The sequence below is a fragment of the Aulonocara stuartgranti genome (genome assembly GCF_965226115.1).
Source record: "Aulonocara stuartgranti genome assembly, chromosome: 1".
Lineage (NCBI taxonomy): Eukaryota > Metazoa > Chordata > Actinopteri > Cichliformes > Cichlidae > Aulonocara > Aulonocara stuartgranti.
In genome coordinates, this window is record NC_138939.1 from 13,576,912 (window position 1) to 13,591,418 (window position 14,507).

At 39.7% G+C, this 14,507-nt stretch overlaps 1 protein-coding gene across 5 annotated transcripts in view; it reads right to left on the reverse strand.

Moving 5' to 3' along the window:
* mdga1 (MAM domain containing glycosylphosphatidylinositol anchor 1) overlaps window positions 1-14,507 on the reverse strand; it is a 204,458-nt gene that overhangs the window by 122,544 nt on the left and 67,407 nt on the right. For all 5 annotated transcript variants that reach the window (XM_082538193.1, XM_082538192.1, XM_082538194.1 and 2 more), the window contains one exon: window positions 5,297-5,471. In XM_082538193.1, coding sequence (XP_082394319.1) covers window positions 5,297-5,471 — 175 coding nt within the window. The remainder of the gene's footprint in view (window positions 1-5,296; window positions 5,472-14,507) is intronic.

A 14,507-nucleotide genomic window follows, 5' to 3' on the forward strand; every position in this document is an offset into this window, starting at 1 on the left:
ACATCAATAAGGGATTAACAGTAGCAAGAGAAACAACAAAGAGAAGCAATATTCCCCTGCCAATGGATCAGTATCATGATCCTCATCCCTGCTGTAACCACATTGCCATCCACATAAACCTCATCAGCATAATTACGGACATCACTATATGATCATCATGATTAACTCAACACTTGCCGTTTTCCACTTACCTTGGCGTATCCTAAAGAGAGAAATAGGTCCACGTATCCTTTGATCTGATCTAAACAAAAATACTTTTCACAGATTCTATCTACATATCACCAGTTGGGTTTCTGAACCAAGTCCATCCCATCAGTAGAGGCTACGCAAAGTTAAACCCCGCCTGCTCACTGCCCCACTGTCTCGGTGGTTAGGGTGCCAGATCAATGGTGTGCAGTTTGATTTGAGTGACCCAGTTGTGGTGGAGGTCTGAGAAGGAAAGGAGGTTGTTTGCGTTAATGGCTTATTGGTGGATGGTGTGTTGCTGTGTGGAGAGTATTAGGATAACTAAGTGGCAGTTAATTAATGTAAAGATTGCAAAGATTAATGTGCCCCCCTTGTGGAAGTGGGAACGAGAAGACTGGCAGCAGAAAGGAATAGCCCATGCTTCACATGTATTTGACAAAGGAAAAAACTATATAAGGGATCAATTAACACAACTGCAAAGAGATTATGATAGAAAAAAGCCTTTTATTTTAACTAGAATATTGTATATGTGCGGTCACTCCATAAGTTTCCATTTGCCATTTACTTTCTGGCCACTTTATTATTGTTCATCTCACTCTCACACTATACCTGCAAGTGCGTACATGTTCCTGCATGCATCAGTGCACGTTTATTTATGTAAATTAAAAAAATGTGCATGTGCTGCCTATAAATAAGCAACAAGCAAGGGGTTGTGTTTGCATGTGCGAGCACTTCTTGCATGCCTCCATGAAACTAACGTTAAATCTACATTTGGGTAAATGACCTACAACCAGAGACTGCTGTGTTTGGTTTAGCCTCACAGCTGAGTGGAGAAAGACACCAGCAGATTTACTGCATATGTACACATCCACCCATGCACGCATGCAGATGTGTGCTTGCACACACACACGTACATACACATACATTGTTCCATCATTCACTGGTGCAGTTTATGGAGGAAGGCAGTAAGTGTGCAGGAAGCAGGAGGAAGAAAAAACAAGGAGGGTAAGAACATGAAAGATGGGGGAATAAGAGGAGAAAGAGGAAGATGTGACAAATAAAAGGTAAGAGTGAATATGAAGAGCAGTGTTTGGTCACTCCATTTTAAAAACATCTTAAAGCTGTTTCAAAACAGCTGAGACACGGAGGATAAGATCAGTTTTATGACTGAGAGATGGAGAGGGGGACAGCTAAATCTCTTGTTTGCACCCTGTACAGGTAACAACCTGTTCTACCCTCTAGTCCAGTGGTCCCCAACCCCCGGGCCTCGGACCGGTACCGGTCCGCGAGTTGTTTGGTACCGGGCCGCGAGAGTTGACGCTCAGGTCTGAAATATATGGTTTTCAGGGTTTTTATCGATTTTCAGCGTTATTTTGTTATTGTTTTTATCGTTAACTCTGTTTTCCTGGGTCTTTTCACGTGTGTTATGAATAAATCTTTTTTTTTCGGTACCGGTACTAGTTTTATTTTGTTGTATTTATCCGTGACACCTTAAAGGCTGGTCCGTGAAAATATTGTCGGGCATAAACCAGTCCGTGGCGCAAAAAAGGTTGGGGACCGCTTCTCTAGTCCAATAACCGGTCTCTTGGAGCCATCCAAATTGAAAAGCACAAGTGCATCTAATGCACATGGCTCTCTACTCTCATTTCCCTTCACAAATTCCATTCCTCCTTTTTAATGCCTTCATTTGTCTTTTGGCTTCTCTTTCCATCTGTCTCATTCTTTTCCATCTTTTTGTTATTCTTCGTCCTTCCTTTCTTCCCCATTATTTCAGCGGAAATTTGGCCACCATAATAATAGAATCTATTTGACTGCAATCACTCACCACTACCTCAGCTTTCCACTGTTCATTTTTACCAAGAAAGGTCAAGTACTCTTTAGGTAACTATGATCTGACCTGCAAACCCAATAGGCAGGATCCAGGTCAGTGTTCTCACACTGTGTGCACTCTTTCTTTCTCAGACACTGCAAAGGCAGTGGTAAACAAGATAAGAAGTGTCACTGTGTTTCCTTTTTCCACAGTTTCGTTCTTCCTGCTGGGACTACAAATCTAAAACCCTTCTGGTTCTTATGCATCATTTCTTTAGAAAAAACCCCAGACATTAAAACCCCAGAATAAGAGACATTTGCAATGTCTCTTATTCATTTTTTGACATGACCTATTTGAACCTGTCTCTTGTGTTTACCACCAGCTGCAATCTTGTAAGCGGTTTAGAGCTACAAAATCCAAATTTTGGCAACATGAAGTATTGCTGATTCTGGCAAAGTAAGCAGCAGTCATAGTGATAACTAAAATTCATTTAAGATTATGTGTTTGATTTCTTTTTCTTTTAATAGCTATGATCATAGCAATCCCTCTGCACTATATTGGCACTATAGTTAATTATCTATTATAAAAACATTTTTAGTGGGTGCCAGTTCATTTAGTTACTCAAGAGACACTTTTACATTAGATAGAAAAACTTATCTGCCTGAAATATCAGCCCAGTCTTGTATCCGAAGTGCATAAGGGGTCACTGAATACATTGGTATATATAAAACTAATGTGAATCATACACTGTGCCAAGCTGCAGTAACTTTTAGTATCTGTTCTAAGAAGAATATGATCTACTTCCAAGTTCTGATGGAAAATGGCTCAGCTTCATACGAACCAACCACACTGTGTCATTTAATTTGCTAGCCATGCATGCACATGCATTTATATACATAAAATATACTTTTGGGGGGGGGGGGGGCGTTCTTCCTCTTTCCAACTGACCTCCATGCAGGACCTTTAAGGATTTTTCATATCACGTAAACAGTAAACCTAGATGGTTGCTGTTCCTTGTTTCGTCCCTGCTTGTCCCTCTTCCTTCCTTCCTCTTTCTAACCCCCTTTCTCTCTCTCCCATCCATCTTCACCTCGACTTTCATATATCTCTCTTCCTTTTTTCCCCCCAGTAGCCTGGGCTAATTGTTACATCGTTCTAGCACTAAAGTTGCCCTGTGTAGGAAGCTTGGCTGATTGCCGCTGGGTCTAACGCAGCATGGGGGAAAGGGAATTGAACAAGCATTGGCCGTCAGAGCTGGTTAGCTTCACAGAGCTCCTGTCACAACTACACTCACAATGCAACCTGTTTACTACCCAAGCCCCCTGCAATTACCAGCTCCCCAGCAGGGGCCAAGCTAGTGCCTGGGGAGAACTAACACTATCAGCTGAAAGGGGGACTGAACAAGGAGGGAGGAGGGAGAGCCCCATTAAGAGGCTGAGCCAGGGTTGTGGGTAAGCGACAAATTCTACAGGGACAAGCATGGTGCGAATATGTATGTGTGTGTGTCTGTAGATGTGTGTATTTGTGTGAGTGCACAGGTGAAATAATTTGGGAATTTGCACTGAAGGAGGTAGACATAATGCCCTGCAAACCAAGAAGGAAAAAAAAGAGCTGAACTAAGCAAAAGAAAGGCAGGTAATGGATGCGTTACATTATAGGGTCTTCTCTTAAGATCAGCCTCTTTCTATTAGTCTATAAACCCACCATCAAAATGATTAAATCAATGAAGAAAGACACTATTTATGCAGTAAGAAGCCATAACAAATGGATAAGGATTTTAAGATGCCAGGAAAGAATAAAAGTGGATAACAGTATTGATGTGTTGAGTATGTAGTTGCATTTCAATCAACCTGTCACCATGACCTGACCCTTGACTCACTGGGACAGTGGGGCAGTGAAACAGGCAGCAGCACGGGACCCCTACAACACAATGCTGCATCTAAACAGTCAAAGTTGGGCAATGGGGGGGGGGGGTTAGAAAACAAAATTTATAAATATCTCTGAAATCATCAATAATATTTTATTCTGAGTATTAGTAAGTAAATGATATCAACATTTTTTGTGAGGTAATGTTGCAGTGCTGTTAACCTTAACATTTAAGGAGGCACAACAAAGTGTTTCCAGAAGCTGATACTAACTTTGGCTGCATGAGATAATATTTCAAAAGCATTTTTTTTTTCATAAAAATAGATGATGGAACATGGACCGAAGTCACATTTAAGTGGCCTTGGATCATGTTATCGTGCTCTTATCTCAACAAACATGTTAAGTGAATTTTATCAATTACTGTGGATGCACAAATAGCATGCAGTCCTGGCATTACATGGCCTTTCACAGTTGTTTTCTTTCTCCAGTTCCAGCATACATTTATTTTTATTTGACTGCAACAGATCTTAAAAATGTTGTACAGTGTTTCAGGTTAAACCACTTCAACATTGGAGTGTCACTCTCAAAAATGTCTGTTACCTGCTTAAGCCTTGAAGCAGAACTGAAGTAGACTTTGAGGCAGAATTTTGCACCTTTGCCTAGTACCTTTTTTCAAGATACAGTCTAATAAGTCCCATTGTAAAACTGAAGTCTGCAAGGACAGGTCAAAGAAGGTCTAAAAAGGAGAGGTCATCTCTGAATGATAAGCTGGTTGGCATTTGTGGCTGGCATTGGCAAGTTAGAGGATATTTAAAAAATATCAAGAAACTTTAAGGGCATCTTAGACTAAGCAGCCAATAATGTGATTTTGTAGATGTTACTTTTCCTCTCTTACCCTGTTTGAGTTCATGACATTTGTTAGTTGAGAAACATTGTGTTAGGGAGCCCGTACTGCCTGGACTAACTGTTATTAAACTCTTGATATGTGCCACAGACTTCACATTTCCCCAAGAGTATCTGACAAAAAACGCCTTTTCCCCTTCCTACCTTATTTACCTTTATTGGTGGAGTAAACTGTCCACTGTTGTCCCAATGTGTCCTCTATAACCCAAGCCTATGGCTAATATCTCAATGAAATAATGTGTTGCGCATTCTTATCTATAGTATCCCAATGCTACAGGTCTGTTTGAGCTATCACCCCTCCCCCTAATCCGACTTCATCCACCCACCTATAATTCATCAGATACTCTTGGAAGCCATTCCCACCTGAAATCTCATCATCCATCCAATCAGTCTTTCATCTTTCCTCTTGCAATCTTTCCATCTCTTTCCATCTTGATCTTTTCTAACAGTGGGAATAGCTGTAGTGAAAGTCAGCTGTGGTCTTGAAGTGGAAGGAGCATTTTTTTTTTCTTTTTCTCCCTGCCCACTTACACTGCACATCTACACGGATGGACTTGATGGCAGCCACCCCCACCCCGTTGTCAGCCTTGCAGTAGTAGCGACCTCCCTGCACCCTCTGGATGCCCTCAATGCGTAGTGTCTCATTGTAGATGGATGTTTCCTGGAACTTGTCTGACGCACTGCCTGCTGTCTTCGTCCACCGTACCTGAAGAGAGTGGGGGAAGGGTGGAGATGTTAAGAAGACGAAAGTGCTGTCGAAGGCAGTGAGTTATGTTAAAGGACAGAATCAGTCAAGTGTAACAGAAAGATGTTGAGAAGGCAACAGAGCAAAGTTCTTCAAAAATGCACTTCTTTAAAAACATGAAAAACTAAAATATAAACAAAAAAGCAGAAAAAGTCTCTGCTTTCTTATAAAGCAGAGACTTTTTCTTATAAAAACACCAATAAAATAATATCACGCAGTGGTGACACTAACAAACACTGGCAAAGCACAACAAGATAGTGTTCTTATCTGTTGATAGACAATTTGTAATGTTCACTAAATGCTAGCAACCCACTGAAGTAGTAGTGCATTGCAAGTTTTAAGTGTGTACGACCCTCAGAAGGAAAAAAGACTGCATCACTGTCAGTAAATGAAGTTAATGTAAATATCTGTCTGGTAGGTCAAATACTCATTTATCAGCATGATTTGTTTTAAAACAGTGATCTGAAAGTCCTTTCTAATTTTCTGCGGCAATTAAGTTATTCAAGGTTGGGGTTTTTTGTTGTGTGCGTGTGTGTGTGTGTGTGTGGGGGGGGGGGCCATGCTGAAAGAGTAGTTGGATGAATATCCTACCTAATTAATCATTTAAAACAGTCTTTATTTAGAAGTGGAAGTGACCTGCAGAAATGCCAAGTCTGTATAAAGACAACTCCTTAATTTACTGTGCAGGTCATTTAATTGCATATATAGCAAATTAACATTATACATAGTTTTCTTTCACTGAGATAAAATCTGCCTTCTCCATAGAGAGGAAGTTAACAGCACTAAGCTGTGTACTCATGGTGTCTGTGATACTCAGACCATTAAGAGTTTTGACAAATTCTATATGGCTTTTCCACGCTTCAGTTATCCTATCAAGCCATGGGAGCACCGCACGGCCGACAGCTACATGACACTTTCACTTGAATAATCAAACCCACAAACATTCGTGCACACACACAGATGCATAAAAGCCTGAAAACTCATCAGCACTGGAATGGCTTGCTCTTGCATATGTATCTGCATAACTATGTGTATACAGTCCATTAATCCCTATTAACCCTACTGTCTGTTATCAACCTCAGCAAGACTATCAACTATGTCCTGTTAAGGAGGTCAGAGAGGATAATAGGCAAAAGTCACTGATATAGAGTGACTGTCTGTATGTGTCCATGCAAACGTTTGTATGTGGAAGTGTGCATTACCGTTTTCATGCACTCTAGTCTGCTTGTGTTCCTGGATCTGTACATCATATCTGGTTACCAATTCACTCCCACATATATGTGTGTGTCTGTCTGTGTGTTGATTAGAAAACAGGTTATATGGATTAGCAGATTATCAGTGCCTGTGTAAATGCTCTCTGTCTGTTTATTCAGCTCTGTTTGTGGGAGGGATTTGGAGGAGACAGGCTGCCATTGATCAACCGGCCAAGGTGAGCAATGAAGCGAACCCTGTCTGTCCACGGTTTAGTGGCTCTAGTTTGGATGAGGGCACGTGTTTGTGTGTGGGTGTCTTTTGTGGACCTTTTTGAGACACACAAAGGGAGAGAGTGAAAGTGAGCATGAAGTGTGCATTTGCGTATCATTTTATACGCAAGGATTAAAAGATGAGTCAAAATCTTACAAATTGTGAACACTTTGTTTGCTGAAGTTTTGTAGAAGTAGCATTTTAGAGTTATTCATAGGTTTTAAGTTCAGGACCATTAGGCTCAAGTTTACTAGAATCTTAATGACAAGATTATGTACTAAGAATTTAAACTTAGGGAGAAACATACTACATCTCAGTTAAAGGCAGTTGTATGCTTGATGATGGGAAATTGTGCATGTAAAAATGAGGCTGAACATGAAATCTTGATAATGTATTGCACTCAAAATATTGAATAAAGTCTGTGGGGATGGATGCAACATTTGAGTTTTCCATAATATCCCTGCAAAGAATAATGTAAAATAAGGAGATCGCAGGGTAAAGAGAGACAAAATATGTAAGGAAGGAGTTTTACTTGGATAGAAATAGTAGGTATGTGTGAGAGAAAAATAAGGTCTGCATGTGTAAGTGAGATATCGGGGTTTTTTTTTTTTTCCAGCCTGCGAGAGTGAGTAAGAAAAAGAATAAGAGGGAATGACATATGCTGTATTGCTGGCAGCTGTATGATGGGAAGAGAAAAAGTGCATCACACTGGGAGTTGCTCCACCAGGGCGGCAGATGAAGCAAAATAGAAGGAGGTGATACTGTGAATAAGGGAGATATTGTGCGCAATGCAGATGACAAACCAGGCGGCAGAAAAGCCTTTATCTGCCTGCGACACCAGCAGCTTAAAACTATCACCTGCACTCTCTTTCTCTGACCTCCTTCACCCTCCCTCTACACCCCTCTCTTTTCTTTTTCCTTCAATAGCCAGTGCCTTTTTTCCCCTACTACAGTCCTGACAGATTGGTCTGGATATCTCTCTTAGTCCCTCATCTTATCCCTGTCTGGTCACTTTGCTCGATACCTTTCTTTTATTTCTTTACAAAGTACAGGAAAGCCAAACACTCACTTGTCATCAGATTTTGTGTCTACATACACCTCCATTTACACACATGAAAGACACATATTTCCCCAGACTTACTCCCCCATGCACATGCTGGGAGATGAAGACACATTTGTTGAGTCAGAGACTTATAATATTAGCTCTTACATTCGGTTAGAAGTGTAATGTGAAGGGAAGTTTTGGTGTCCCATTGGATTGAGCCTGACATGAAAAGCGGCAGTTTTGTTCACTTTTTCTGTATTCAGGTGGTGATCTGTGTGCTGTCTAGGGCACAGATGTTTCAACAGGAGCATAGAAACAGCGCCAAGGAAAGAAGAACAACCTTTTCAGAATATTTCAGGTGAAGGTTTAGGGGCCACTTGGTGTTTGTAAGGAAGGTGGGCGGGTTGGCCATTAGGCCTTCTTTGAATGTGGTCATAGAATGCACTAAAATACTGGTCAGACGTAAATAAGCTAGTAAATTTTCCATTAGTGGCCAAGTGCAATGTGTTATTTGTCTACAGTATTTTCATCTTAGAGCATTTATTTCCAAACAGTGCATTACACTTTCCACACCATTAAAACCATTAAGACAGATAACTTATCCATTTAATCATATGATATGTCTAACATAATTTTGAGTTAATATTGTTTAGTGAAACACTCTTTTAACTTTGCCTTAAAGGTGAACTCTTGGTACCTTCAGCAGCAGTCGTCTCCAGCCATGTGCATAATGCAGCAACAATGTTTTCGATAAGTTGTTTTGGAAAGTATCATGGACGCTTCGTATTTATTTGATTCAAATAAACAAACCTGGTTGTCAGTGTCAAACATATTGCGACCCAACTAGCAAGTTAACATTTTCTGAGCAGCTCAAAGCTTCACCAGCCACAGTAAATATGCTGTGATCCATACTACAGTTGGAAATTTGAACAATGCCAGGTCCAAGTGGATTAGAAACACACACCTTGCTAAAACTACTGAAATCCAATACAAGGGCCCTGATAAAAAGCAGTTTTTGAAGCTTATAATCCTCAGTACACTTAATATAGAGCATTTAATGTTCAACATCCTTCCAAAATGTCCAGACAGTTGAATAAATGGCTCTTTCTCACAGTGACAACAAAACTAAACATTATAAGCTTTGAGTAAAGGAGGGATTTATTATAGAGCTGTTGTATTGGATTTTAATGGATTTACTGTACCTATACTGGCAAAAGATACAGCCTGAAATCAGAAATTCTGGAAAAGGAAAAGAGAGAACGACAGCAGGCACTAATTATGCATGATGAATATGGATCTGAAACATTGATGGCATGCTTAGGAAGAAATGAGACAGATACAGGGAGAAGAGAAGAGAACTGTCAAATTTCTCTATTTGTTTTCGACTGTGTGTCTCTATGTGTGTGGTTGCCTTATTACCTCCTTTCTTTCTCAGCCCGTCTCTGTTTAATTCTGTCCCTCTATGATTCTGGCATTTTCCCTTCACATTTTTACTTTACATGTCGACACGACACAAACATGTTCCTCCCTCTCTGCATCGTACCATAAGGTTCTCACTTCACTCCTCAAACTGACACATCAGAGAGAATCAGCAGGATCTAGCAGATATGGTCCAGTGCCTGTAAGACACCATTGCACTGTTGTTCAAACTGGAAACTGACAGAACAACACAACAATACATCAGAGGCCTTAATACTGACATTTAGCTAGAAAAACGATTGTTGAGATGTTTCTACCATATTCCTATCTATGCTGACCTGCAACTTTCAGCTCACAGGCCACAAATAATGAAAATAAAACGCAAGCAAACAAAATTTCTTCACCAGATGGTGAATAAATTGGATGTTGTTCACAAATTGGACAGGTCACTCCTGTGGACATCTGCTGTGCTCCACACCTAAAGTCAATTACGTTTGCAGTTACTAATATAGTGTAATTTAACTACATTGTCTTCTTTGATTCAAATAAGTCAAATTGCACACTTAATAGAGAGATTTACCTTTAAAACAAGGACATGCACAACCGCTCAGTAAAGCAAAGTGAAAATTAAATCCTTCCATGTTTGACATCACTGTAAGCAAAGCTTAGCTTGCAAGGCTTTCCCACCTCTATACAACTGCTTCCCGTGGCGCTACAGAAGTTGAATCCTTTATATTCCCTCTCAGTAACTCACAGAGAGCCTGCTAGGCTTGCCTTCCACAATTTTCCTAACTCTCTTCTTGACGTAGCACCAGCGGAGTTGACGATACAGTGCTTTATCCGTCCAACTGGCTCGCTTACCGTGAATGGGCTTAAGATGGTAATCCTGTTATCGGGGAATACTACTTGGCACGGATGCAGACCCACACTCACACACAGGCACTAAGGCATACATGAATGCACGCACAAGCACAGAATATGCAACATCTGAGGGGAAGTGTGGGAAAGAAAGAGTGAAAATAAATAGAATATCAGTAAAATTATGATGAAAAAAGGCATAGTCCAGGTTGACAGCAGCAGCTTGAACTGATAAACACTGAAGTAATTATCTCAGCTCTGGTTTATGAACAATGGCTTTATTGAATAACTAAAAGTGACAAGGTGTGGATGACATGCAGCATAAGTCAAAACATCTACTGCATAGAAATATCTCTTTTAATTATCTGTCACAGCAGAGCAGAAGTGGATGGAGAGTTATTTGCAGGAGAATTGGAATACGTGGGTTTCTAAAAGAGTTAGCAGCAACGGCAAGTAATAAATATAAGTTAAAGAACAGAGTTTGCCTATGTGCATCCCAATCTGGTCTACTGCTTATTATTCCATTAACTCCTTTACTATGTGATGACGAGCTTAAGGCCTTTTTCTTTCCTTTTACCCCTGAATAGAATAAACATATTTGTTTAGAGTGGTTCCCAGTTTTCTCCGTGTATCACTCCATTAAAAAACACAAAAAAATGACTCTGTTTGTATGGAACATCAGCCATGCCTCTGTGCACAGATCACAGAGAAAAAGTTCAATAAAACTGACTCATTGATATTGAACACATCATCCTTCTCTCTAACCTTGTCATACAATATGGATGCCTTTATCACTCTTTTTGCCTCTGTAATATGAAACTAAGGCTGTGATAACATTACAGGAATCAGAAGAATCATCAGCATTTACAAAAAAGTCATAATCTTGAAAATAATAAAAATAAATGCATGTGTTAACAAAGTCATTTACATTTGTCTGCATAGCATACAGATGTTAAAACACTTAACATCAACACTTTCTTAGTTTCAAAACTTGTGATTTATGAATATTCGGTTAATGTGCCTTCTTGAGGGCAAGTAAAAAGAAATGCACCATTTACATTTCTGGAAGCGTCTCAATAGTTTGCTCAACATTTGCTTGACCATCAGATGGTTTAAGTCAGAAGAAAGCAAACAGGGGCAGACCGCATCAGCAGATATACAGAGCTCTCTCCAAAGTGTCAACAGCCGTCAGCTGCAGTGTCAGCTGCTACCTAACACATTCTGCTCATGTTGGATGTGTTAGCTGTAATGAGTAATGGCTAATTATTACAAGCACGGCATAGGATGGAGAAATTTGAGCATAGCCATCTTTTTTTTTTTTGAGTATGTCCTGATCAGATGATGTCAGGCTGCTGAGAAATGAGAAACTGAAGAAGGCTTACACACAAGGGAAGAAAAAGAATCTTATGGATTACTTTGCCCTACGATATCAACTAAAGCACAGATCAACCAATAAAGTCAGAACATCCACGGTTTTGACCTGTGCTTAGACTGAAAAAGCTCTGCGGCTCTAGCTTTCAACAAAGCTATCTCAAATTTTTCCCCACAAAGAGCTCAAATCATTTAAAGTGGGAAACAAATGCAACACCTGTGCTGCGAACCAAGACCCGTATCCCACGCATGCAAACATCTTAATCAGGAAATCACTGGATGCATTCACAGCATTCATAATGATGTTCCAAATGCCACAGCAAACTGCTTCTGTTCTGAAAGTGCCTGAAAAAAACTAGAATAAAACAATCTTAAAATGTAATATTACTTTATATATACTTTCAGAAACGGCCCTAACCAATCTGGCGCCCTAGGCAAGATTTTAGGTGGCGCCCCCCTACATCAGCAGTGTAGTGTAATGTTGTAACAAATAATATTTCTATTAAATAAGCTTTACTTTGCATTTTAATTAACGTGGGATTATTTTTTGTATTTAGAAATAATAGTACCAACTTTTTTTTTTTTTTCAACATTTGTGGCACTGGCGTGGCGCCCCCTGATGGACGGCGCCCTTAGCATTTGCCTATACGGCCTATGCCACGGGCCGGCCCTGTATACTTTATAAATAAAACATACATCATCAAACAAGCACACATACCTGTCTCTCACTGTCTAGTCTCTAGTCAATACAGACTTTGCTTTTTTCCTGTGGTTTCATTTTAGTTTGTAAGAACAGACGTTTAGACCCGCTTCACACCCTGGAGGATGGGGCTGTGGCCCCCCCACACTCCCTAGCAGATCATTACATGGAGAAACCTTTGGAATGCAAGCATGCTGATCCACACAGGTATGCACACATGGGTATTCACAGACGCGGACTAAAGCTTTCTTGGCTGCTGCCTCAAAGCACACTGTGCGCTGTCTATCTTGCGTGCTGCACAATATCGTTTATTACTTAGTAAATACTGATATCTATGACTAGCTAGTTTATTGTGATGGTGCTTTGTTTTCTCTATTATTATGTTGCTCTTTGTTGTTTGCTGTCTCCTCTGTTTGTTTGTTTGTTTGTTTGTTTTTTCTCCATACAGGTGACCCAGGAGTTTTTTTTTTTTTTTTTTTGTCTCTCTTCCCCCCCCTTCTCACCGTCTCTTCTCCCCTTGGGTTTTCTTTCTTTCTCTCCCCCTCTCTCTCTCATTCATTCCCCCTGTCCTATTTATTAAAAAAAAAAAAAAAAAATGACAAAGGATGAACTGAAGCTCTGCCATCACGTAATGTCGCATACTGCTGTTTCTGATGTCATTTAAGAAAAAAAAAAAAAAAAAAAAAAAAAAAAAAAGAAATAATAGTACCAACTTTTTTTTTTTTTTCAACATTTGTGGCACTGGCGTGGCGCCCCCTGATGGACGGCGCCCTTAGCATTTGCCTATACGGCCTATGCCACGGGCCGGCCCTGTATACTTTATAAATAAAACATACATCATCAAACAAGCACACATACCTGTCTCTCACTGTCTAGTCTCTAGTCAATACAGACTTTGCTTTTTTCCTGTGGTTTCATTTTAGTTTGTAAGAACAGACGTTTAGACCTTAACTTTATTATTTTTAGTCTCAGAGAGGGTTTCATCTACAAAGCACAGTGTGTGTTACCACGGCAGCAGACACTCCAGAGACACTCAAACATACAGAAAAGCTATGGAAGAGTCCAATACAGAGGTCTTCATCCAGGCACATCAGCAGCACAAGTATTTTGTTTTGAAATCTAATTTGATGCGGTGTTTGTGTTCTCACTCAATGTCTCAAGCAGTCAAGGACAGTGACCCTTGCACTCACAGAAAAGCTGTTTGGCTGAACAAGAGTGAAGTGATATGTAGACATGACACAAAAGCTACACTTTAAAGAGGCATCCCTATGTGACAGACTTGATTAGCCGAGTAGATATATCCTAATCTATTCAAACACATCTTCATGAAGCCAAAAGGCAATGTAACACACAAATGCCATAAATGTATAAGAAGCAAGGAAAAAGTAGAAAATTACAATGTATGTACAATAGCACAGTGAAAAAGAGAAATTCTAGGCATTGATTTAAAAACAAAAAGTTGGAGAAGGCCTTGGGTTGTTGAATTCACTTGTTTGTTGTTTAGTTTCTAATCAAAGAAGTCTGAATAGCTCATAACAGCAGATCTAAAAGTAAGCTTGGCCTCAAAGCATCCGCTCGTCTATAAACTAACAGTAGTGCTTCAAAATTGCTTCTTTAACAAACAATAAGTCATTCCAATATAAGCCGATGAAACTGGACAGTTTCACACTGTTCTTTATTTAGTAATAATACGACATAAACATGGAAGCATGTTTTGCAAATTCCTTTTAAAAAAGGGAGTTTTCTCATTCCAACATCCTAAAGCAAGCAAGACAAACCTGCCAAAAAGATGGAAATAAAAGGCATGAGAGCCTTGAAGATCGCTAAACTGGATTCATTAGATTAGTTAGTTTTAAATAAACTTTTAATAATAATTTACGGTGCTGGAGTGTCTTTAGGACAAGATATAACTATTCTTTATTGGCCCAGCCAAAGGTCAATTTTAAATGCTTAAAAAAGTTTGTGAACACAATTGAAAGCATGTTCACAAACAACTTGAGTGGAACTACCATGAAAAATAACAGTTTAAAAAAAAAGTCTAATTGTACTTGTTTAAAATAAATGAAGCATACATTTCATTCAGTGGATGTGAACGCTTCTAAATACTTAAGCCTGTAGACAGCATAACAACAGAATGACC